The following is a 25,723-nucleotide window of genomic DNA, read 5'->3' on the forward strand; positions in this document are numbered from 1 at the left end:
TGTCAAAAACATGTTTATTGCATGAATTTCAGGTGAGAAAAAAAAATAGGTACTGTTATACTGTTTTACTTGCATCCACCACTAGGTATCAATGCAACCTACAAATGAGAGACCGTTTACTTTGCTTTCTTGGGTTGTCACTTTTGTGAAAAAAATCCTGTTTGATTTGAGTGACAAGTGTTCATTGAACCGATTGTAAAATCGATTTTGCATGTCTAAATAAGTTTTATACGGCAAATAAGACCAAATATAGGTAAATCCACGGACAACAGGCAGGACAAATGTAAAGACCAATATTTCTGATTATTAACTGGCGTGTAGTTACGTGCACAATGACAAACAGGAATGCAACTTTTTCGAAAAACAATAAGCAAAGTGGACCGCCATAATGCAAAACATTTACTGCAGGCTTCAACATGGCTGTGTTTACAATTAGAAATGTCAACGACAATAAAAAATCGCATAGGCAATTCTAGGGCTGTTAAAAAAAATAATTGTTGAATTTAAAATAAAAATCCATATTCGAATGCAAAAACGTTGGATTAAAATTTTATGTGTGCATTAAGGAAGCTGCCTTATGAGCCCCGGTACTTCACAGTCCGTGTTCCATGCCATCTCGCTGCGCGCACAGCCGTGTTTACACAACTTTCAAAGGCGGACGAGCTCGACACGCAGTAGCAGCCGTCTTATCTTTCACCTCGTGTACGCACACTGTCCGCGCGGTCTCAAAAAATGCCCACACGCGGATGATGAAAAGGACATAATGCAGACAGTGTGCGGACGGCTGAAGTATACTTGATCTTTATCAGTGGCGGACGAGATGCGATGAAAAAGTATGTGGCATTGCATTATAAGGTTATGTAAAAAAAAAAAAAAAGCGAGAACATCAAAGTGGAGAAGATCTTGTTTACATCAAAACCGAAACCAAACCGTTCACACAGAAAGCATATTTCGCACATTTTCTAGAGGGACACCGTTTGGACTCGCGTCTCGCCCAAGAGAGCCGGATGTTTAGAAAGACATGTAAAATGTATGTATTTAATTTTCTAAAAATATCTCGAGACTTTATGTTGGGTTTTTGTTCCCCATCCCTCTGCATCTCATTTTTTTAAATGAAAAAAAAAAATTCTGTGTGACTGGTTTTCCGCCCTTTTTATTTATTTAACAATGCTTGCATACATGACGCTGTTTTGCTTTATAGTTCTTTAAGCAACTTGATATTTAAAATTTGTGTTGGTTGGTCAAATCGATTTGTGCAATAGATTTTGCGAACATAAAGTGACAGTCGACACGGACACGGTTTTAGACTAGACGGGAGAAGGGATGGGAAAAGATCTGGCCTGTTTTTCCAGAACTTTGTGCCAAGTTAAAGCGGTGTCGAACTGTTTTAATGCATTTTTTATATGTATTATGGTGCCCGAACATTTTGTTTACTGCAGCCGCAGCCATCATTATCAAGCACGAACCGTTGACTCAGACAGTGAATGAGACGAAGCGAACGCACTAGAGCCCGACCGATATGGTTTTTTGGGGGCCGATGCCGATATTAACTCGAAAAGAGCCGATTTATAAGCCGATATTTTGATTTTGAAAATAAACTGGATATTAGACCCATTTCCTATATACTGCACTTACACAACATTCAATAGCAAAATATCTGCCTGTTCTATGTATGTGGGCTGTATAAACCATTTTCCAGAAGAGATTATGTAAAAAAAAAAAAAAAAAAGCCTTAGATTATAGTCTCAATGACTAAACAATTGCACATCAAAAGTATATATTTTTTAATGATAAAAAAAACAGCCTGATTTTAAACATTTAACACTTTTACTTTCTTCCAGTTGAAGCTGGTTTTAACAGTCTGTGTGTGTTCTGTAAATAAATTATAATACTAAAGTTAAAGTATTTGCAGAAGTAGTCCCACACTTTGCTGCTACAGCATGCCCTTTTTCAGCCATCTGTAGGGCAGAAAGAGACAGAGAAAGAATAAGCATGTGTATTAATAATATCACCATGTATCATTACTCGTGTCATCATTAGAATTAGAATTATAATAAACAGGGATCTCCTACATAGGCAAAAATGAGAAATATATATATATTTTATTTGTCAACCAATAGGTATTACCTATTACCTACTTCTATTTAACAATATTACAACATTTTCCTGTTATGTCTTTAAAGCTGCTTTGAAACAATCTGTAAAAAATAAAAATAAATAAAATAAAAAAAGCGCTTGTTCAGCTCACATTTATTTACATGTCCTATCTGGTTAATCATTTCTGACGCATCTAGTCGAAGTTGAATGGTTAACGTTAGTGTCATGAACACACCGCTGTCAATTTTGAGAAGAACCACCTTCAATCAAGTTAATAGCAAGCATTTAAGGGGCCTGCTAAAAAGGAAGCTATATTAGCGTTAGAATAACATAAGGCTGTAGCTATCGAATATTTTAGTAATCGAGTCTATGATAGGCTTTTGTACATTCTGCTGAACAACAGTCTTTAACTGGACTTTTATTTTGACGGGTTGGCGTACATTTACAGTTCTGTGTATGTGATGTGATGCTGCTTTTACTTAAATCAAACGGTCAAATGCTCATGAAGTGACTGTCAGAGCAGTTCTGGAGATGTTGTTCATGTGTTCACGTGATTATTTAGTGAGACAGCGGACGCTGAATTCACCGCGAGCTTAATGCGCTTACGTGTGTTTAATGAATGAAGAGGCGCTTCTGCACCATTCATTAACAGAGACACGCAGAACATGCAGGATTCATATTTAAAAAGACTATTCCGGCTTAATACTTACAGATATTCGTCCATATCGTGATTTGATGTAAGTGCAATGACCTATTTTTAATGAATTCATTCAATAACATAACAGCTGTTGTTTTTTCGAGGCACGCTGTACATAACTTCTAGTCATTGCCCCCCTGCCACAGTTACCCGGTCATTATGTGGGAAACACTGCAGATATATTTAGAATAAGTTAAACGATAACGTTATAGTTTGACCTCTTATTAACGTTCGCACTCTTCCACTGATAAACATGGTATTAGCTCTGTGGCTAATCTAATATAGCAATGCATTAGCGGCTGTAAGTGATGTTACAGAATATTTATAAGTGATAATGATAGGACCGTTAGCTAGAACTACCACATCATTGTATATACAGTGTATGAACTAAATCATTTCACATGAAGAACGACAGACTCACCGTCAAAACAGAAAAAAAAATCTCCGTGGCTGGCTTGGCTGATCGCTTTCTTCGCTAGTGGATTTCTGGCGCTGTTGTCAACTCTGGAGCTGCAGAGCTCCCTGTGGTGGGTAAACTATGCAACACTCATAACATGAGTAAAGCATGAGACTGTTTCTCATCATTCATCGGCCGTTATAAACGCCGATGCCGATTTAAATGCAATAAGCTCATATCGGCCGATAATATCGGCCGGCCGATATATCGGTCGGGCTCTATAACGCACAGCCCATAGTGTGACATCCGTTAACCAATAGTGTAAGAATAGATGAAGTCACAAGGTTTTTTTTAATTAAGGAAGATAGCCTTCGTTTGTATGTAGGCCTAGGAAATTTATATATTTACAGTACTTATTTAAATATAATTAATATTATTTTATTGCTTTTGTATTAGTTGTTTGAAGAGTAAAAAAAAATTGGTCGGTCTTAATGCAAATTTACAATCAGCAAGTTGGTCGGGTTACGGCAAACAAGAATATTTTTAACGATGGCCTAATCTTTAGATCTAGTGCTGACTCCAGCCATGGAGTATTTCATCATTTCGATGACATTGCTGGTGGCAGAGCAGATGTTTTGTTTTAGATCTGGTGCTGACTGTGTGGACAAATTCATCTTGATAATATCAGATAACTGTGATAGAAAGATATGTAATGGATTACAATCAAACAAAACTTCAGACAACAGTCAATACTTTGTTGGCCAATTACCAATCAATGATTAATTGTGTTCAGTCTGGTGTGAAAAGGTTGCATTAGCAATTCCGCAAAGGAAAGCTCAGTTCAGTGTTGTTTTCTGTCAGACGCGGCTCTCTCTTCACCTGCGCATCGAACACCGTGTGCGAGTAACCAGCTGCTCAGTTCAGCTTTTCCGTGTCTTGTGTTTGAATGCTTTAAAGTTTTTTGAATGGTCAAATTGGCAAGTGTTGAGGCTTAATAACACGTGAAAATGTTACGCTTTCATGACGACACGCAGCAGCATTCTGTCAACTGTCCTGAGTGTCTTTTTAGACTGGCCTCAGCCAGATGGTTGAGATCGACTAGTAAAGGTGGGATATTTTTTCCTATTGAAAGAGCGATCATAGCTCACTATCAGCAGTTATTTTATCTATGTTCATAACATTTCTTATAGATTATTCCTCGGTGTAAGAGATAGATAAAGATCAGATAAAGATAAATTAGCACAGTACCAGTACAAGTGATTGCGTGTGTGAATTAGTCATACTGTCTCTATATTATTGTGAAGATGTGGGTTGGAAATAGCCTAGTTACTTCAAAAGTAGAAAAATATGCTATAATAGCTATAAGCTACTTTAGTAATAAATCACAGGACAGCTCTGACAAGTAGTTTCTGCATTCCTCTGTGTGTGCGATCTTATGCCACTGACTGGAGAGCAGATTAATGTGGCTACACACGCGGTAGTATGCTTTTAAGGGAGAAGTATTAGGATTAAAAAAACAAAATAATCGACATGGTCAAATTAAGTCAGTTAGAGGTTCTGAATTTCTGTTTCGATTACTTTTCGATTAATCATCCAGCCCTAGGTGAAGCCAGGAGTCCAGATCAAAGTCCACTTTGGCACACCGCAGTTCTCTAATGGGATAAAGAGAAGAATTCTGAACAGTATGATCTAGATGGATCTTAGATTTGAGATTGAGATTGCAATCGTCCTCTTTACCTCACACTTGGTCGTCACCACCGTGTGGCTTCGCACTTACTCGCACAGTCTTATCATCCCCGTCCTGCTTACCTGCAGGCCCGTTTCCCGTACCCGTGAAAAATCAGTCTTGCGTACCTGCGAAACTATCCTCTTTCATGTACTGGCGAAAAGCAGTTTCACGTACAGGCAAAATGTACGCGTACCTGGGCCTGTCACGATAACAAATTTTTCAGGACGATAAATTGACCTAGAAATTATCGCGATAAACAATAATATTATCGTTCTAAGACCAGTTTCAACTAATATAATGATAATGGCATAATAATGCAGGTACATCTTTTCATTGAGCAATAAATTTTATTTTGTTTTATGACAGATTCGGAGCAAGAAATACCAACATGTTGACTTTGTGTGGCTTAAAATTAAATAATTTTGTATTTTATATTATGTTTATATGCCAGTTATGCCGTTAACTGTAAGTAAATATTTTGACTGATGAAGGGGCCGTTCCACTGATCTATACATTATTGATCAGTGGGCCGTTCACATATCCCATTTTTTGGGTGCTCAAGTTTGTATATTTCAAAGTTGACGCGCAGTATGCACGCTCATAATGGAAGTGACGCACTCATTTTTTCCAGGCGTGTCCGCACCGCATCCAGTTAAAAACATCTCAGCTTTTCAGAATGAATTAAGAACACCAGGTCATGTGACATGAAACAACTCAATCAGCTTCCCTCGGGGTGAAATTCCAGAAATTCCCTGTTGTTTTTGTAAAATGGTGTGCACCCAAACTTTGCAGAGTTTTTTACTTTGCTTCGCAAATAAATCTTGTAGCAGAGGGGCCGTTCACATATCGCACCTAAGGCGCGCCGCTTTCTAATTTTTTCCAAAATCCTTTGAGCACTTGCGCACCTGAGGTGTCTGCCGTTGCGAAGCAACCATGACGGGGAAAAAACGAGCCCGTCGCACTGCGTGCGTGTCACTTCCAACTTGTCGCTTCTTTCCAAGCGCGAAACACGCGATATGTGAATGCCCCGTTACAGCAAGTGTTTTTCGGTGGTGGAAATCCATTACTGAAATTCCCTTGTTGTAGTGGAGATCGCAGCTGATGGATGCTTAGCGTAGCGGGGACGCTGAGAGGAGAAAGCTACCTGTACATATGCAAGACTACGCCACCCTGTTAACCAAGGAAATGCTAAGGATTTTAGCAACACAGGAGCGTGGTTTTCGAAGGAGAGCTGGAGACGTGGATACAAATCATACAAAAAAGCTTCATTTCGGTATTTGAGCAACAATCTTAAAAGCACAACATTTAAAAAACAAAAGACTGTGGGACCAGGTTATCATTCACAACAAAAAACAAAGAGGAGGCCGAGGCTTGCCAATGGCAGGGCACTATTTTAAGTGCCTAAATTTTTTTGTGTGAGTACAATGCAATATCACTTGTGACGCAAACATCCACAAGCAAATGAAAGGAGCTTTCCAAAGCTGGTCACTCTAGCGAGACGTTATCTCTTTATTCCCGGGACATCTGTGCCATCGGAGATGTTTTCTACCGAGGGCTGTCCACAGGCTGCACTCCAGACTAACCCATCATCATGACATGAGACATATAAGTAAAAATTTAAAAAAGAAAATATCGTGTCCAGACCACAGTTTACCAAATTAGAAACCCAATTTAGTAGTTTTTTCAATATGAATGGAATTTCAAAATCAGTCTCACCGTTTGTAGCACGCGTTTTCTAATCCGTTGAGAAACCAGCAGTGAAGGTCCACAAGCCCTCAGACGTCAGTCCCCCCTTCCCTTAAACCTTTTTGGGGTTTAGGGCTAAACCCTTTGTGGGTTTAGGGTGATCAGCCAACTAACATCCTCAGGTCCCGGATGATCAGCTGTGGAATCCCGTCACTCGTCGCCAAGTTTTTAGTGGAAATTCTAATTCAGTAACAATTTTGTTTTTGTATTGCTTTAATTCTCTGCAGAGAATGATCTGGTTTACACACAGCTTGAGTCTGTGTGCAAGAGATAACACACAGACTCACAGTCCACTTTTTTAAGTATGTAAAAAGATACATTGAAGGACAGGTAGGACCTCTGAGCCAATTATGTTGCTCAGTGCACATCACTTCATAATTCATGTACATCTCATACACCTCTCCCTGGTATGGACTAGGGCTGTCACTTTTGTGATAAAATCATTTTCGATTTTTAAAACATAAGTGTTCATTGAATCGATTGAAAAAAAAGATTTTCCCATGTCTAAAAAAAAGACGTTTCCTTTTTCAACGTCAAATAACGGACAAACGTAAAGAGAGTGCTGGAAATGCACAAGTCAGCAATATTTTTTATATATTGGAATGAAGTACAAACAGCAACAGGAGTGAAACATTCTCGAAAAAATATATGTGCAGAGGGGAAGGCTGGAGGCTTCAACTTGGCTGCATTTATGATTTAGGCAATTCAAAAATCTGCAAGATTGTTTTAAATAATGATTCAATCCATTTTAAACAATATGAGAACAGGCCTTGTGTGTTTTTTTTTATTGAACGTAACCGGCACTTAGGCTAGGCGGCACTAGGCAGGCATAATGAAATGCGCAAAAAGGCTAGGGCCATTACAAATTTATTGGACAGGAAAACAAGTCGCTCAACATTTTCGGGGTCCAGAGCAGAGGGTTTTTTATTCCCTATATGTCCAGCTGTTGAGAAGACGCGTTCCGACCGCACTGATGTCCCAGGGACACTCAGGTACAGCTGCGCAAGGTGGGGGTATTACTGCCAATTTTCCATCACAAAAGCCGGTCAGTGTCAGCTTGCAATGGTCCTTTTCATGACTCAGAATCTCCAGTAACTAGATGCGCGAATGAGGCGAATTCGCGTCTAACTCACCGCGAGACCTCCAGACGCGCGTAAATGCGTCTTTATATTGACTTTCCATTGAAATCATTTGTGCCAGACGCTTTATTCACATTTGGTGTGAACGCAGCATAAGAGGTCGCTTTCGACGTCACTGGGTCTTATAGGCGCGTAAAATAGCTGGTATTTTCTGTCTAGCTTTCGCAACCCATACTGCACTTTTGTAATTCTTTATTTTCTTTTTCTGCTTGTTTGTGAAATTTGTTACATGTATATTTTTTAATTGTTTAATTATTTTAAAATGAATACTGAACATATTTGGTTAAAACCGATTCCCTATTTTACTTCTCCAAACTTTTTTTTGTGCAATCGATTTTCGAACTAAAAGTGACAACCCTAGTATTGGGTAGTATGGAGTAACTAATTGTTCCTGGTACATGGTTCCTCTTTAGAAGTTGTTTTTCAGCCTAAAGCATTTACGTGCACAGGTTATACAAAGAACTCCGTGTCCCTATGGACTATATATACTACCTAAATGAGATTAATGCAATCAATGCCAAATTAACAAAACAAAACATTTCCATAACAAAAGACAAAGCCTTTCAAGGTATCAAAAAGTCATTTTTTTGTAAACATTTAGTTCAAATAGAGTGAAGATAAAATATTTGTTTTTTAAGGACAAAGATAAAGGAATGACAAAGATACACATTACAACTACACATAATATACAAAGAGTAGTGAGTTTTTTTTTTTTTTTAAATATACAAATACAAACAGTGCTTTATTTTCTGGTACAATAGGTGTATTTAGCAGGAGGATTCAAGAAATGTAATGAACAAATATAAAAATAAAACACTATATGAACTGATTCCTAAAGCAACTTTATTACATTTCTTCAGTCAAGAGCAGTGAATGATTTTTTATCTTTGTATTTTGTTATTTTATCAACTTTAAACTTGGTGGTTTTAAACCTGAATGAGTTTCTTCTTCTGAACATAAATGCTATTTTGAGGAACATAGAAAACCAAACAGTTGCTGGTCCAGAATGACTTCCATAGTTTTTTTTGCTACTATCAAATTCAGTGTGGACCAGCAACTGGTCACCCACATTCTTCAAAATATATTTTTTTGTGTTCAGCCAAGAAATAAATTAATACAGGTTTGGGACAATGTGACAGTGAGTAAATAATGACAAATGAAATTGTGGGGTGATCTGTCCCTTTAATGACAGTCACGTTTAATAGGCCTACTGTCCCTTTAAGACCTGCAACCATCTAATATAAAGGCACGTATTTTCTCTAAACTGTTTATTTTCATATTAGATATGACCAACTGGGTCTACATGTAAACCTTGTGTGTTTTGACAGTATTAGTGGAAAAGATAACTTGGTTCAATAATCAGGCGCTGTTTGACAGGCTTTAGCGCACACGCATCGGGTGTATATGCTCAGAAAAAGCACAGGTCAGACCAGCATGCGAATTAAACATTTAAATTCACACACAGATAACGAGAGAGTAACTCTAGCACTGAGTTAACACTGCTGTGAAGGCATGTGGTGTTGTACAGGATATGACAGATGCATCAGAACAGCAGCTGATGAAATGTGGGCTGTAGCACCATACGATATTTCTTCAAAAGCAGATCGTGGAGACATTTTTATCGTCCATGATCAAAAATCGTTATATTGCACACCCCTAACGCCAGTGTGCATTTTCAGTATGCATTCAGTGCTGTTGGCGAGAGTCACGACAGCAAACTACTGACTTGTCTATGGTAACATAGAGCTGATAAACTCAAGCTGCAATGTAGTTTGTTAGTTTGTAGTAATAGCGAAAAAAATTGTTGTTTGAACAGCAGAAAAAAAAGTGTAAATGTAAAAAAAAAAAAAAGGGACCGAACTGAAACAGAACTCAATAGGGCTGTGCAAAAAATGGTCAATTGCTTCTCAAAACTAGCCCAATCGCATTTGGTTCAGGGCAACACACTTTTTGGTGGGGTTACCTTGGTAAAATTCCAGTTTTAGGGGCTTAACATCACAAATTATTGTGATTGGGGTTGCTTCGACCCGAGGGCATGATAAACAACCGCAGACTTGGCAACACTGGTTGGCCTTAACTTACCAATAATAAACAAAAAAAAGTGAAATGTGAAAATTTAGAAAATGTTTGTAGATCGGTTATTTATTATGTGGTTTCACTGTTTGGATGGTGTAACTGTCTGCAAACAATGACAAATATTTTATCCAAAAACTGTGTTCACGCTGCCTTAATTACTAAAGTTCATTAGCTTTAATATTTTTATGAAAACATAATTTAGGTTGTGATTTACCACCACTCGCACGTCATCGGACCTGTGGGCATCGTGGCCCTCAGGGGTGTCCCCCCGCTCACTCACCCCCCCTACCCCCCCCCCCCCAAGGTGTCCCTTATTTTTCTGTATTGAAGGTGGCAACCCTACACCAAATGCAAGAATGATCAATTAAAGCAATTTTAGGATGATTGTAATTGAAATGGCTGGAAAATCTTAAATGCTACCACTAATAATGATTAAATGGCTTATCACTTTTGAACAGGTGGTGCTGTAATCAAATCATTTTGGTGTGTTCTGTTTGAGATGACAATATGCTACAGCATTGCAGATATACAACCTGAAGTCTCATTTTTGGCATCATGCCTCAAATTCCTCGCTGTGGTATGCGAAAACGTTTTTGCCTATCGACACAAAATCCATAACATTTTGTCAGGACAGCCTGAAGATCATCCTATTTAAATTTGGTGAAAATCGGACCAATAGTTGATGAGGAGTAATAGGCTTATGCAATAAAAAGTTACTAGCATTTTTATAAATATAATTAATTATTAATGGTTAATGATTAATGGTTTATTACTCTTGACCAATAGGCGGCACTGTTACCGAATTAATGTGGCATGGTCAGTGTAAGGTGATAATGGCACATATTGGCAAATATTTTCAAATGGATCCAGAGATACAGCCTCAGATGCAATTTTAGCATCTTTCCATCAAATTTATTGTTGCGTTAAACAAAAACTCTTTATTATATTGACACTATTATAGAGGACAGGAAGTATGGCCAATTTTGTCTAAATTATCCAAAAATTATTCGCATTTTTTAGATATTTGATTATAACTTTTGACAACAAGGTGGCGCTGCCACCAAACTTTTTAAGTACTATATCAGGGCAGGGAGCCAAATGTTTTTGTAATTATGTTTGTAACAATACGATAATGCGTAAAAAAAAAAAGAGAAAAAAATACAGCACTTTAAAACATAATTTAAAATGGCCGATGGCTTGGATATCGTTCGACTTGACATGACGCACTGAATCTAAAGATACCAGTTTTGTGATTATTGGCCAAACCATTCAGAAGTTAAATGCAAAGATATACATTTTTAATATTTCCGGACCTCTAGGTGGCGCTGCATCGAAGCTCTGCAGGTAGTCTCAGGTTGTTCTAACACGCATCAAGTTTGGTCTCAATACGAGATATAGCCTCACATGCATTTTTGTGTGCTTTTCATCAAATTTGTTCATGTGTCATTTGAGAACGGTTGGATGAATCAACTTGAATTCCATAACTTTTTGCCAGAATGGTCTGAAGTTGATCTGAGACAATTTTCGTGAAAATCAACTTACCGTCTAGGACGTGTTTGAAAAAGTATGTTTTTCGTACTGTGGGATTACAAATTTATAAAATGTTAAATTTAGGTTCCAATATAATAGTAGACGTTTTGGGGTAATAAAGCTGACATCTAAGAAGCTCAAATCAGGAAAATCAAGTGTCTGAGACATTAACCTTTTGTCTTTGTGTTTTTCCTTGAAGCTCAAGGCACAGCTGTGCCTTTTGTCTCTATGATAATGTGAAGGTATCAGTGATACTGTCAGGCACCTCTGTACTTAAATGACACTGTTATGCTGATAAGATCAAGGCTGGTAAGATGCCAGTGTCTGGTTTGCATTTGCATGCTTTGTTAAAATGGTCTCCACCTCTACTGTATGGATCCCTCCCATTTGAATGTATATAAAAACTACGATGTCTTAAGGACAAGTTAGACTGTTGATGACTGCAGCACCACGCAGAGCGTTCTCAATAAAGAATCCTGCTGAAGATTACCCAAGAGTCTCCTGGTCTTCGTTTCTGAGTTCCCAACAGTTTTGGTACCGTGACCCGGATATAGCTTCTCATATGAATCCAGATTGAAACTGCAATTTCAACAAAGATCTGACTTCATTCCAGACTGAATCTTTCTTTACAACCAATGGTTGGTGAGTGTACCTCTATCCAAAAGAACATTTAAGACCAGAACAAATTTGTTAGCCTCTGCGCCGTCAGAGAAGAGTTAACAGACAGCTGTAGGGTTTGGTTAACTAAGTTACCCTCTAAAAAGGATATTTTATAGATGAAAATAATACTCTGTTAGGCAGGGAAGATTACCATCACATGCTAATATTTTGCTACCCTCTGTGTCTGGCAGGGAAGTTTAGCGTAAAGTGCTAAAAGTTTGTGTTGTGAGATCTGCTGTTCATATGTTCATTTATAAGTGTGTTATATGATTAGAATGTTGTCCCTGTTTTAAAATAAATCACAGCAATGATATTTAAGTGTATTTTCCCTTTTCAGGAAAAGTGTCAAAAAAGTATCGAAATCGCAATTCTTGACTAGGTATCGATATGGAAACAATTTTGGAATCGTGACAACACTAATGCAGACGAGCTGAAGGCCACTGTCAAAGAAACCTGGGCTTCCATACCACCTCGGCAGTGCCACAAACTTATTACTTTCATGCCACGCCGAATTGAGGCAGTAATTAAAGCAAAAGGAGCCCCTACCAAGTATTGAGTACATGTACATGAATGAACGTACTTTCCAGAAGGCAAACAAGTCACTAAAATTGTTTTTTAAATTTGTTGATGAATGAATGTTGAATTGGTGGGTTTTTGTTCAATGTGAGCCAAAATCATCACAATTAAAAGTACCAAAGACAGTGTGAATCTACAATTTAATTTTCATAGTCATGAAATATATAATTATGTAAAATATACACAGTACAGACCAAAAGTTTGGACACACCTTCTCATTCAAAGAGTTTTCTATATTTTCACGACATATATGTATATAAATAAGTTGTGGGCCGTTATCGGCATGACTATGAAAATTATAGATTCACACTGAAGGCATCAAAACTATCAATTAACACATGTGGAATTAAATATGGAATTATATACATAACAAAAAAGTGTGAAACAACTGAAAATATGTCATATTCTAAGTTCTTCAAAGTAGCCACCTTTTGCTTTGATTACTGCTTTGCATACTCTTGGCATTCTCTTGATGAGCTTCAAGAGGTAGTGACCTGAAATGGTCTTCCAACAGTCTTGAAGGAGTTCCCGAGAGATGCTTAGCACTCGTTGCCCCTTTTGCCTTCTGTCCTGGTCCAGCTCACCACTAAACCATCTCGATTGGGTTCAAGTCTGGTGACTGTGGAGGCCAGGTCATCTGGCGCAGCACCCAATCACTCTCCTTCTTGGTCAAATAGGCATTGATGCCTTCAGTGTGACTCTACAGTTTTCATAGTCATGAAAATCAAGAAAACTCTTTGAATGAGAAGGCGTGTCCAAACTTTTGGTCTGTTCTATTTATCTATCTATCTATCTATCTACGTATATATATACAGTATTGTTCAAAATAATAGCAGTACAATGTGACTAACCAGAATAATCAAGGTTTTTCGTATATTTTTTTATTGCTACGTGGCAAACAAGTTACCAGTAGGTTCAGTAGATTCTCAGAAAACAAATGAGACCCAGCATTCATGATATGCACGCTCTTAAGGCTGTGCAATTGGGCAATTAGTTGAATTAGTTGAAAGGGGTGTGTTCAAAAAAATAGCAGTGTGGCATTCAATCACTGAGGTCATCAATTTTGTGAAGAAACAGGTGTGAATCAGGTGGCCCCTATTTAAGGATGAAGCCAACACTTGTTGAAAATGCATTTGAAAGCTGAGGAAAATGGGTCGTTCAAGACATTGTTCAGAAGAACAGCGTACTTTGATTAAAAAGTTGATTAGATAGGGGAAAACCTATAAAGAGGTGCAAAAAATGATAGGCTGTTCAGCTAAAATGATCTCCAATGCCTTAAAATGGAGAGCAAAACCAGAGAGACGTGGAAGAAAACGGAAGACAACCATCAAAATGGATAGAAGAATAACCAGAATGGCAAAGGCTCAGCCAATGATCACCTCCAGGATGATCAAAGACAGTCTGGAGTTACCTGTAAGTACTGTGACAGTTAGAAGACGTCTGTGTGAAGCTAATCTATTTTCAAGAATCCCCCGCAAAGTCCCTCTGTTAAAGAAAAGGCATGTGCAGAAGAGGTTACAATTTGCCAAAGAACACATCAACTGGCCTAAAGAGAAATGGAGGAACATTTTGTGGACTGATGAGAGTAAAATTGTTCTTTTTGGGTCCAAGGGCCACAGGCAGTTTGTGAGACGACCCCCAAACTCTGAATTCAAGCCACAGTACACAGTGAAGACAGTGAAGCATGGAGGTGCAAGCATCATGATACGGGCATGTTTCTCCTACTATGGTGTTGGGCCTATTTATCGCATACCAGGGATCATGGATCAGTTTGCATATGTTAAAATACTTGAAGAGGTCATGTTGCCCTATGCTGAAGAGGACATGCCCTTGAAATGGTTGTTTCAACAAGACAATGACCCAAAACACACTAGTAAATGGGCAAAGTCTTGGTTCCAAACCAACAAAATTAATGTTATGGAGTGGCCAGCCCAATCTCCAGACCTTAATCCAATTGAGAACTTGTGGGGTGATATCAAAAATGCTGTTTCTGAAGCAAAACCAAGAAATGTGAATGAATTGTGGAATGTTGTTAAAGAATCATGGAGTGGAATAACAGCTGAGAGGTGCCACAAGTTGGTTGACTCCATGCCACCCAGATGTCAAGCAGTTTTAAAAAACTGTGGTCATACAACTAAATATTAGTTTAGTGATTCACAGGATTGCTAAATCCCAGAAAAAAAAATGTTTGTACAAAATAGTTTTGAGTTTGTACAGTCAAAGGTAGACACTGCTATTTTTTTGAACACACCCCTTTCAACTAATTGCCCAATTGCACAGCCTTAAGAGCGTGCATATCATGAATGCTGGGTCTCATTTGTTTTCTGAGAATCTACTGAACCTACTGGTAACTTGTTTGCCACGTAGCAATAAAAAATATACTAAAAACCTTGATTACTCTGGTTAGTCACATTGTACTGCTATTATTTTGAACAATACTGTATATATATATATATATATATACAGTGCTCAGCATAAATGAGTACACCCCACTACATTTGTCAGAAAACATTTAGTTTCCTTTCAGAATCAATATTTTCTATGAGAAAATATACTACAAAATACTCCCACAAACGTGGGCCATTGATTGCAAACAAGATTTGTTAATTTGCACACACAAAAAAGTGATTTTCCTAACAAATTCATTCAAGCCCATGTTGCAAAAATGAGTACACCCAAATTATAGTCTTAGGAGAAAAGCTACACTTAAGACTGCAAAATTCTAATTAACAGGCATTCAACCACAGGTGAGTCTAATGATTCATTTAAGAGGTGTCCAGCAGACAGGTGACTTTAAAAGGGCATTACTTAAAGAAAAGCATTTCATGCTGTCAGCAATGGCTCCCCATTTAAAAGAAATGTCACAGAATCTGAGAAAGGAAATAATTTCTTTACACAAAAAAGGTGAGGGCTACAAGAAGATCAGCAAAGCTTTACATATCAGTCAAAATACTGTACCAAAGGTGATCCAAAAATTTAAGAAAGATGGAAGTGCAACCATGTTACAGAGATGTCCAGGCCGTCCACGGAAGTTAACATCTCGACAGGAGCGTCTTCTGATGAGAAGGGTTGAAGAAAATCGCCATGCAAATTCACTGCAGTTAGCTAAAGCAGTAGAAAGCCAAACTGGAGTGACCGTTTCCCGTGACACCATACGACGCACACTGCAGAGGAATGGCATGCATGGGTATCATCCACGAAGGAAGCCTCTCCTAAAACCCATGCACAAAAAAGCACGCCTAGAATTTGCTAGGGCCCATGCTGAAAAAGATGAAGACTACTGGGACTCTATACTCTGGAGTGATGAGACAAAGATCACTGTTTTTGGAACTAATGGTTTAAAAACTGTATGGCGTCGTAAAGGTGAGGATTTCAAAGAAAAATGCATGGTGCCTACAGTGAAACATGGTGGTGGCAGTGTCCTTATGTGGGGCTGCATGAGTGCTGCTAGTGTTGGGGAGCTGCATTTCATTGATGGTATCATGAACTCAACAATGTACTGCTCTATACTGAAGGAGAAGATGCTGCCATCACTCCATGCACTTGGTCGTCGTGCACTTTTCCAACACGACAACGATCCAAAACACACATCTAAAGCTACTGTGGCATTTCTGAAGAAGAACCGGGTGAAGGTGATTGAATGGCCAAGTATGTCTCCTGATCTGAACCCAATCAAACACCTGTGGGGAATTCTGAAGCGACAAGTTGAGAAACACTCTCCAACCAGCATCCAGGCTCTAAAAGAGGTTATTCTTGAAGAATGGAAAAAGATAGATGTTGCAATATGTCGTCAACTTGTTCGTTCCATGCCTAGAAGACTTGGTGCTGTCCTTAAAAATCATGGTGCTCATACAAAATACTAGATTTAGTAGTTTTTGTTGTGGGGTGTATTCATTTTTGCTTCAACTAATTTGAGTAAAACTGAAGATTTTGTGATCCAAGTTATATTATTAACCTTTAATTTCATGTTATGGAGTTAAATAAGTGTTCAATAAAACTCAGCCTTGTGAAAAGTTTGGAAATTGTTCTTTTGTTCATAAAGGGGGTGTACTCATTTATGCTGAGCACTGTATATATTAGGGGTGTAACGGTTCACAAAATTCACGGTTCGGTTCGATACGATACACTGATGTCACGGTTCGGTTCGATACGTTTTAGATACAGCAAAATGTAAAAACATCTCAACTTTTCAGAATGCCGCAAGCGCACCACGGGTCATGTGACAAGAACTAACCAATCAGCTTCATCCTTTCCCGTAACAACGTTGAGAGCTCAGCCAAGATGAAGGATCAGCTGATCATAGTTGTATATGGATTGCAATTTTGAAATAAATTTAGTAGCAGAGCTGCAAGCGATTTTTAGAGCTGCAAATCCATTTATCCTTCGCTGAAATTTCCGCGTCTCATGGAGAGAGCACGTCATTGTTGCTTAGCAAAGACAGACGCCTCATGAGCGCTTCTGCCCAAGCGCTTTGGAAAGGAGGAGAAAGACGCGCTTAGCGTTTTCCATGCGTTTTTAGGCACGATATGTGAACGGCCCCTAAGGCGCTCGCTCACTCAGCACGCGCTGAAGGCTCGTTGCAAAATGTCGAATGCCTTTAACAGACCAGAAATATAAGATCCTAAAATAACCAACAGGTCTGGTGTTTGGGTTGGATTCCCTGTAAGCTATAGTTTCTAAATGCTGCAGGGATAGTTTGCTGCGTGCATGTTTCTCCTTTTTTTCGTCTTTTCCCAGATAGTACTGACGCATATATCCCAGATATTCCCGCTGGTGTTTCTTTTTTTTTTTTTTTTTTATTCCCGCTGGTGTACCAGTATATATATATATATACTGTTTAATAACAATATCATGCATATGATCCTTTGTGTAAAGGTCTTCTTTTAATTTTTGATGAGTAAACTGTAGCCTAAGACTATCCTACGTTTTGAAATTAACTCACTGTAAATTTTTTAATGTTTTTTTTTTTAAAAGATGTTACAATGTTATATCATAATGTTATTGTTGTTTTACTTCCTCCTCTTATCTCATTTTACAATTACATCCATTTAGAAATCCATCCCATTGCACCACCTGGCGGTAGTTTTGCGAATTATTTTAACACGCGACTGACTTGGGGTTAACGCTACAGCCCTGTTGTCCCATTTAGGTTGTCCACCTACTGTATACACTGCCCCAGTTTTTCTTGAGCTGATCTCAAAGATCTAATACTTTTTCCATGTACACAAAAGGCCTATTTCTCTCAAATATTGTTCCCAAAGCCCATCTCCTCTGCCGAGATAATCCATCCACCTCACAGGTGTGGCATATCAAGATGCTGATTAGACAGCATGATTACTGCACAGACCTTAGGCTGGCCACAATAAAAGGCCACTCTAAAATGTGCAGTTTTATCACACAGCACAATGCCACAGATGTTGCAAGTTTTAAGGGAGCAGGCAATTGGCATGCTGACTGCAGGAATGTCCACCAGAGCTGTTGCCCATGAATTGAATGTTCATTTCTCTACCATAAGCCGTCTCCAAAGGTGTTTCAGAGAATTTGGCAGTACATCCAGCTGGCCTCACAAACGCAGATTACATGTAACCACACCCGCCCAGGACCTCCACATCCAGTATCTTCACCTCGAAGATCGTCTGAGGCCAGCCACCCATACAGCTGCTTGCAACAGACGCGTTGCACAACCAAAGAACTTCTGCACAAACTGTCAGAAACCGTCTCAGGGAAGCTCATCTGCATGCTCGTCGTCCTTGTCGGGGTCTCAACCTGACTGCAGTTCACCATCGTAACAGTCTTAAGTGGAAAAATGCTCACATTCGATGGCATCTGGAACTTTGGAGAGTTGTTTTCTTTACACATAAATCCAGGTTTTCACTGTACAGGGCAGAGATGACAGATAGTATGTATGACATTGTGTGGTTGAGCGGTTTGCTGATGTAAGTGTTGGTGGCGGTGGGGTGGATGGATTATCTCGGCAGAGAAGTGCTCACTAACACAGATTTAGACAATGTTTAAGAGAAATAGGCCTTTTGTGTACACAGGTAAAGTCTTATATCATTGAGATCAGCTCAAGAAAAATGGGGGCAAAAACTAAAGTGTTGCATTTATAATTTTGTTCTATGTATATGTATATGGTGGTAAAGTGGTAAAAATCTGCCACCATCACAACCCTAGTAAAATGTATATATTTCTTGTTTTATACAGCTTAAAGACCCTGGGGTCAAACTGACCGAAAAGAAAAATGATGCTTAAAAATGTTTTACGGGTCTCCCTATTAAATTAGTAAAACACATTACAGTAACATTACAGCAGACAAGACAGTAAATCTAATGCAAGAAAAGTAAATTGTGTATTTACAGATGTTCTCTCAGCTTTTAACAATATACCAAAAATAAATAATTTGTACTTTTATTTCAGAATTCATTGAAGAAAAAGAGGAAAAAGAAGAATCAAGTGAAGTTGAGGAGAAAAATCATGTCAAAATTGGCGGAAAACTTTCCCAGTGTGGTAAGAGTTTCACACAATCATCAAACCTCAAGGATCACATGAACATCCACACTGGAGAGAAGCAGCACGCATGTGATCAATGCGGTAAAATGTTTTTATGGGCTTCACTTCTGAAGAAACACTTGAAAGTTCATGCAAAGAAGAAGCCACATTCATGTAATTTGTGTGGTAAGAGTTTTTTGCATCTACAAAGTTTGAAAGAACATCAGAAAATACATACTGGTGTGAGAGAGTACATGTGCTTTGGGTGTGAAAAGACTTTTATTTCATTAAGCAAATTAAAACTGCACGAGAGGATTCACACTGGAGAGAAACCTTACAAGTGTTCACACTGTGACAAGAGATTCAGTCAATCAGCATATCTGAAAACACATGAGAGAATTCACACTGGAGAGAAACCTTACAAGTGTTCACACTGTGACAAGAGATTGAATAATTTATCAAATCTGAAAACACATGAGAGGATTCACACTGGAGAGAAACCTTACAAGTGTTCACACTGTGACAAGAGATTCAATCAATTATCACATCTGAAAACACACAAGAGGATCCACACTGGAGAGAAACCTTACAAGTGTTCACATTGTGACAAGAGATTCAATCATTTATCAAGTCTGAAAACACATGAGAGGAGTCACACTGGAGATAAACCTTACAAGTGTTCACACTGTGACAAGAGATTCAGTGATTTATCACATCTGAAAACACATGAGAGGATTCACACTGGAGATAAACCTTACAAGTGTTCACATTGTGACATGAGATTAAATCATTTATCAAGTCTGAAAACACATGAGAGGTTCCACACTGAAGAGAAAATGTATAAGTGTTCACAATGTGACAAGAGATTCAATAAGTTATCATATCTGAAAACACATGAGAGGATCCACACTGGAGATAAACCTTACAAGTGTTCACACTGTGACAAGAGATTCTGTCAGACAAGAGATCTGAAAAAACATGAGAGGATTCACACTGGAGAGAAACCTTGTAAGTGTTCACACTGTGACAAGAGATTCAATAATTTATCACATCTGAAAACACATGAGAGGATTCACACTGGAGAGAAACCTTACAAGTGTTCACACTGTGACAAGAAATGCAGTGATTCATCAACTCTGAAAATACATGAGCGGATTCACACTGGAGAGAAACCTCACAAGTGTTCACACTGTGTCAAGAGATTCAGTAGTTCATCAAATCTGAAAACACATGAGAGGATCCACACTGGAGAGAAACCTTACAAGTGTTCACACTGTGACAAGAGATTCAGTCAGACAAGAGGTCTGAAAAAACATGAGAGGATTCACAATGGAGAGAAAATACATCACCGCAACGTACCTGGGAAGCGTTTCATTAAGTCATCTGTTATACAAAAAAAACAATCAAAGTAAGGCCCTGTACATGCGGAGACACATTTAGTTGTATATGTAAATATTTTGTATGGTATATGCGTTTTGTCCAGACGGATCCGGCATTCGGGGCAGTGAAAAGGCAATTTTTTTTTAAACCAGGTCCCAGAGTGGATAAATCTGAAAATTACACCTTTGGGGTTTTGTGTTCTGCCAATCCATATATTTTGTGAAACAATGATGTCATCACCCCACATCTCTACTATATTCAGACACCAAAAATTATCCAGACTCCAGGTATAATTTTTGAAATGCATATTTTACTAGTAGGTACTGGACACTAATACATGTATGTAAGTGAGTATAAGGAAACTGTGACATATTATACCCAAAGAATCTTCATACAGTGAACTACTAGTGAAATAGATAGATAAAATCTAACTATATATAAAATTGGGAACAAAAATTATTTAGCACCTTAAAAAGCACCATGTATTGCTTATGTGTGTTTTTTTTTTCTGAATTGCTAATGCAACCTTTTCACACCACAGTCTGAACAAAATGAAGCATTGCTTGGTAATTGGTCAACAAAGTATTGATAGTTGTGTAAATATCGTCATAATAACAGTTGTCTGTAGTTTTGGTTGATTGTAATCCATTACGTACATTTCTATCAAAGTTATGACATTATCCAGATGAATTTGTTCTTACAGAGTTTAACTCTAAATTCTTGTCATATTTTATAACCATTTTAGAAGCAATAGCAAATAAACTGTAATAATGTGAAGGTGTCGGAATACATTTTGGTTTGATTGTATATTTAATTTTTACATTGAAGACTATCCAGTGCTATTTTACATTTAATTATTCAGTTTCTGTCCCTTGACACCTACAAACTTAAAAAAAAACGTAAACATTGTGTAAATAGCAAAAATAAAAAAATGAACGAACAAACAAATTAAACCATTTCAAACAGGGCCCACTGTACAACTTTCAGCGGGGCCAGGCAAACCCCAGCTACGGCCCTGCCTGTGGGTGTTGAATACTGTGACCAAACAGAAAGTAATGCCATAAAATAATTGTTAATTTACTATGTTACTTTACAATGTTACAATTGTTAAGTGTTTCTGTGTTCTTGATCCTCAAGAAAAAGAAGGCGAAGGCTTCAGTTTCTTAATCTTAAGAAATAATAGAATAACTCTTTAAATAATAAAACTTGTTACTTAGAATGAAAGTCAATAATAAAAAAAAGAATTTTGAAAGGAATTTTAATGACTGAAGTTATTAATCGTAATTCGTGTAGGTCATAAATTAAAATGTTAATGGTCATAAAAAGGTCTTAAAAAGTCTTAAATTCGACTGAAAAACCCTGCAAAAACTCTGAATACTGAGGTGCTAAACCATTCAGGGCTTTATAAGTAATAAGCAATATTTTAAAATCTATACGATGTTTGATAGGGAACCAGTGCAGTATTGACAGGACCGGGCTAATATGGTCATACTTCCTGATTCTAGTAAAAACTCTTACTGCTACATTTTGGACTTTTTGTTTACAAAGCGTGAAGATGCAATAAAGAATTACAATAATGAGGTGATAAATGCATGGATTACCATTGAGAGCATAAGCCATAATTTAGATATATTTTTGTGATGGAAAAATGCAGTTTTACAAATGCTAGAAACGTGGCTTTCTAAGGAAAGATTTCTGTCAAATAGCACACCTAGGTTCCTAACTAATGACGAAGAATTGATAGAGCAGCCATCAAGTCTTAGACAGTGTTCTATGTTAATACATGCAAGAGTTTTTAGGTCCTATAATTAACACCTGTTTTTTTTCTGAATTTAGCACTAAGAAATTACTCATCATCCAGTTTTTTATATCGACTATGCATTCCATTAGTTTTTCAATTTGGTGTGTTTCACCGGGCCGTGAAGAAATATAGAGCTGAGTATCATCAGCATAACAGTGAAAGCTAACACCATGTTTCCTGATGATATCTCCCAAGGGTAACATAAAAAGCGTGAAGAGTTGCGGCCCTAGAACTGAGCCTTGAGGTACTCCATACTGCACTTGTGATCAAATTGTTTTAATTAATAGTCTAATAATGAACCACAAATTACTATAATTTTAAAGAAAGGGGAAATCCAAAGTCTTTTAAGTTTTCTATTACAATACAGATAAAACATGTTCCTTATTCATACTGTTAATAAAAGTTCAAAGTTTAATATAAGAGAATGTCATCCCACTGTTTTAGCCTGTTTTGTTGTTAATAATAATAGGATAATAATGAACCACAAACTAAGCATTCGTTTGAAGTAAGGGGAAAATGAAGATTAATTAAACATATTTTTGTTGATGATAACTGATATATGAGAGATTGCGATTAACTGAGATGTCTTTTAGAGATTAATGAATGCAGCGCTCTTTGGTGGGATTTCATCAATTTCATGGAGAAAAAAATAAAGTAGGTAGACAACCAAAATGGTTAATACCACCACAAGTTCCGCCGCCACAGGGCCGCGGCGTTAACTGCAAGTCAGTCGCATTAAAATCATTAGCAAAACTACCGCCAGGTGGCGCAAAAAGGAATGCAATGGGAACGGAATGTAATTTTAAAATGTTGGTTTGTAAATGGAGATGAAATGATGAAGTGAAACAACAATGACATTATAATATAGCATTGTATCATGCTGAAACCAAATTGTTTCCCTTTTTTTTTGGTTACTGTAATCTGCTTAATGTCACCCCGTCCCATATACGGGACGCCTACGTTGACTATACTATATTACAATCAAATTTAATCTAATCTTGACAAACTATATATCGTTGGAAAGGTCTAAGACTCCCAAATATATATTATACCAATATTTTTTGTTAAAAAATTATGTAGGAAAAGTAATAGATCAATTCATGACAAGAGTGCACCCTCAGAAATCTACATTACAAAAGGAGCTTTGACCTTTGTTTAAAAAAAAGACTTCCTCGTTGCCTTTTTCTTTATCACATCTTAGAAATCATCAGAAGTTATATATCACTTGAAAACATAAAATCTCAAAATTCATCCTTCAAAACCCATTTTAAAATCAGACATTGCATTACCATGTAAATGGTACATCAAAATCATGTTACAAAATGTTTTCAGTCATGAATTATAAAAATCATGCACATTTAAGTCTATCTTCAAAAACGTGAGTGACAGTTAACAGGTTAAAAAAAAATTTGAGCAAGATGCCACTGTTTTTTCTTTTGTTTCATCTAAACAGTAATTTTTAGAGTGTGAAATATAGCCTATATGTTTATATAAGTCATTTATATATTTTTTTAAGAGCTTCTTAAAATACAATATTACTCTGAATGCACACAATCCACCAAATATAACACAACAAGAGCAAAATCCAGGGGTTTGTCGTATATGTGTGCAAAATGACAGCCGCGTTTCGGGGCGAGATCGGACAAATAAATAGGCTACACATTTCATTCACACTGACAAGCTAAACCAACATATGTTATTATTACCGGGTCAGATCTCATTAATAAATTATGTCTCTGGCCAAAGAACAGAGAGAAAGATGAGAGAGAAATGAGCGCTTCATCAGCATTTTTTAAGAGCTTCCAAAAATAATATCACAGCGAATGCACTAATCCACCCATTAGAACACAACAAGAGCGGAATTCAGGTGTTTTTGAGCTGTTTATAATAATAATAATAATAATAATAATTAGATATTGAAAATAATTTTTCAATTAATTTATTTTAAAATGCAAAGTTGAATAATCAAACTAAAAATCTCTGTAAACACTTAAGTGTGTCCCGTAAGGCAGTGTTTCCCAATCCTGGTCCTGGAGAAGCCCAACACTGCACATTTAAGATGTCTCCCTGATCAAACACACCTGATTCAACTCATCAGCTCATCAGTGAAGACTCCAAGACCTCAAAAGTGTGTGTGTCAGATAAGAGAGACACCAAAACCATGCAGTACTGGGGTTCTCCAGGATCAGGATTGGGAAACACTGTCATCAGGTCATGAAAAGTTCGACACACACTTGTGGTCACCATGCTCACTCGAACACTTGGCCTAAACTTAGGAAATACGTCAAATAAATAATCGATTGGTCAAGTGCAAAGATGGCAAGTGTGGGTATTTGGACAGTGCAAAAGTTTAAGAAACAACAAATGCTGTGCAATTTATAACAGCAGTTTGATAAAAAGGTAAAACTAACACAGACTTACTGCTGCAAATGTCTGCCTCCGCAGCTTTCAGTCTTCTCCATTTCTGAAGGAATGCCTCTCCACAAACACCACAGGGATGACTGCTTCCTTTACATCTTTTCAGCTAAAAAAAATACATAATAATAAAAATAAGAAAGGGGGAGGGGGTAGAATAAAATAGAATTATAAACAGAATTTTAATAATGTTTTGTGAGCAAAATATTTAAAATATAAACTGATATGAATGAACTGCAGGAAGGGAAAAATGTGTCCTTTTATTTATTTACTTTTTTTACTAAAACATGGTAAATGTCCCGTTCCTGGGTTTTAACTTCAAATTTAATTTGTTACTATTGTACGTGTCGTGGTTACCATGATTTTACTACAAATTTACATCTTTGACATGAAATGAATTTATTGAAAGTCTATGGCACGTCACGTGACCGACAGGGTTTAATCACACTAGTTAGCAGGTGTGTTCATTTAGTTAAACGCAATGAAACTCAAAGAAAGCCTTGGATGACTGATATAATACAGCGAGTAAACAATATGGCGCTAATCTGATTAATAAAGACAGAATACATTTTATAACAGGCATTAAAAGAGCGTAATTATATCTACTCACCGTGGCACATGGAAACTGATGGCAAGTATCGCGATGTGTGCTGAATGAGACTTCTTGAACGTGATTTCATAGAGATGATGAACTATGAATAAGCGATAAGCGAGAATGGGTTGTAAGAAAACGGTTAAACTGCTTACTTGCACGCGCCTTGGAGCGTTGTTAAACTCACCTTTTTATGCCGTTTTCCCTGCAGTTGAGTGTTGCTTTGGTCAAACTCACCGCTGAATGCTGTTTTACCTGCAGTTGAGTGTTGTTAAACTCACCACTGATGAACACGCTAAGCTTTGGCACAGAGATCACTTTGATATCAGATTGCGAGAATATTTAAACCTCAAAAACAAGTTGGAGGGCCAGATAAAAACTATCTCTGTCATATATAAT

General features: G+C 37.5%; 1 protein-coding gene and 1 long non-coding RNA gene across 7 annotated transcripts in view; one reads left to right on the forward strand and one right to left on the reverse strand.

The window, feature by feature from the left end:
• Positions 1 to 25,723, forward strand: part of LOC127953353 (zinc finger protein 665) — a 376,772-nt gene that overhangs the window by 140,458 nt on the left and 210,591 nt on the right. The window contains exons 1-2 of one of the 6 annotated variants that reach the window (XM_052552572.1): positions 11,802 to 12,053; positions 19,065 to 23,655. The exons of 2 other annotated variants lie outside the window; for them this stretch is intronic. In XM_052552572.1, coding sequence (XP_052408532.1) covers positions 12,047 to 12,053; positions 19,065 to 20,548 — 1,491 coding nt within the window. In that variant the 5' untranslated portion in view covers positions 11,802 to 12,046 and the 3' untranslated portion in view covers positions 20,549 to 23,655. Of the gene's footprint in view, positions 1 to 11,801; positions 12,054 to 12,996; positions 13,414 to 19,064; positions 23,658 to 25,723 lie in introns of those variants that run through there. 3 more of the 6 variants (XM_052552570.1, XM_052552568.1, XM_052552567.1) reach the window with 3 other exon arrangements.
• LOC127953504 (uncharacterized) lies at positions 1,765 to 3,477 on the reverse strand. The gene is made up of 2 exons (XR_008153271.1): positions 3,216 to 3,477; positions 1,765 to 1,958 (listed from the first exon to the last, which is right to left on the reverse strand). It is a non-coding gene; the product is annotated as an uncharacterized LOC127953504 (long non-coding RNA).

This window comes from Carassius gibelio, chromosome B3 (assembly GCF_023724105.1).
Source record: "Carassius gibelio isolate Cgi1373 ecotype wild population from Czech Republic chromosome B3, carGib1.2-hapl.c, whole genome shotgun sequence".
In the NCBI taxonomy this organism is placed as follows: domain Eukaryota; kingdom Metazoa; phylum Chordata; class Actinopteri; order Cypriniformes; family Cyprinidae; genus Carassius; species Carassius gibelio.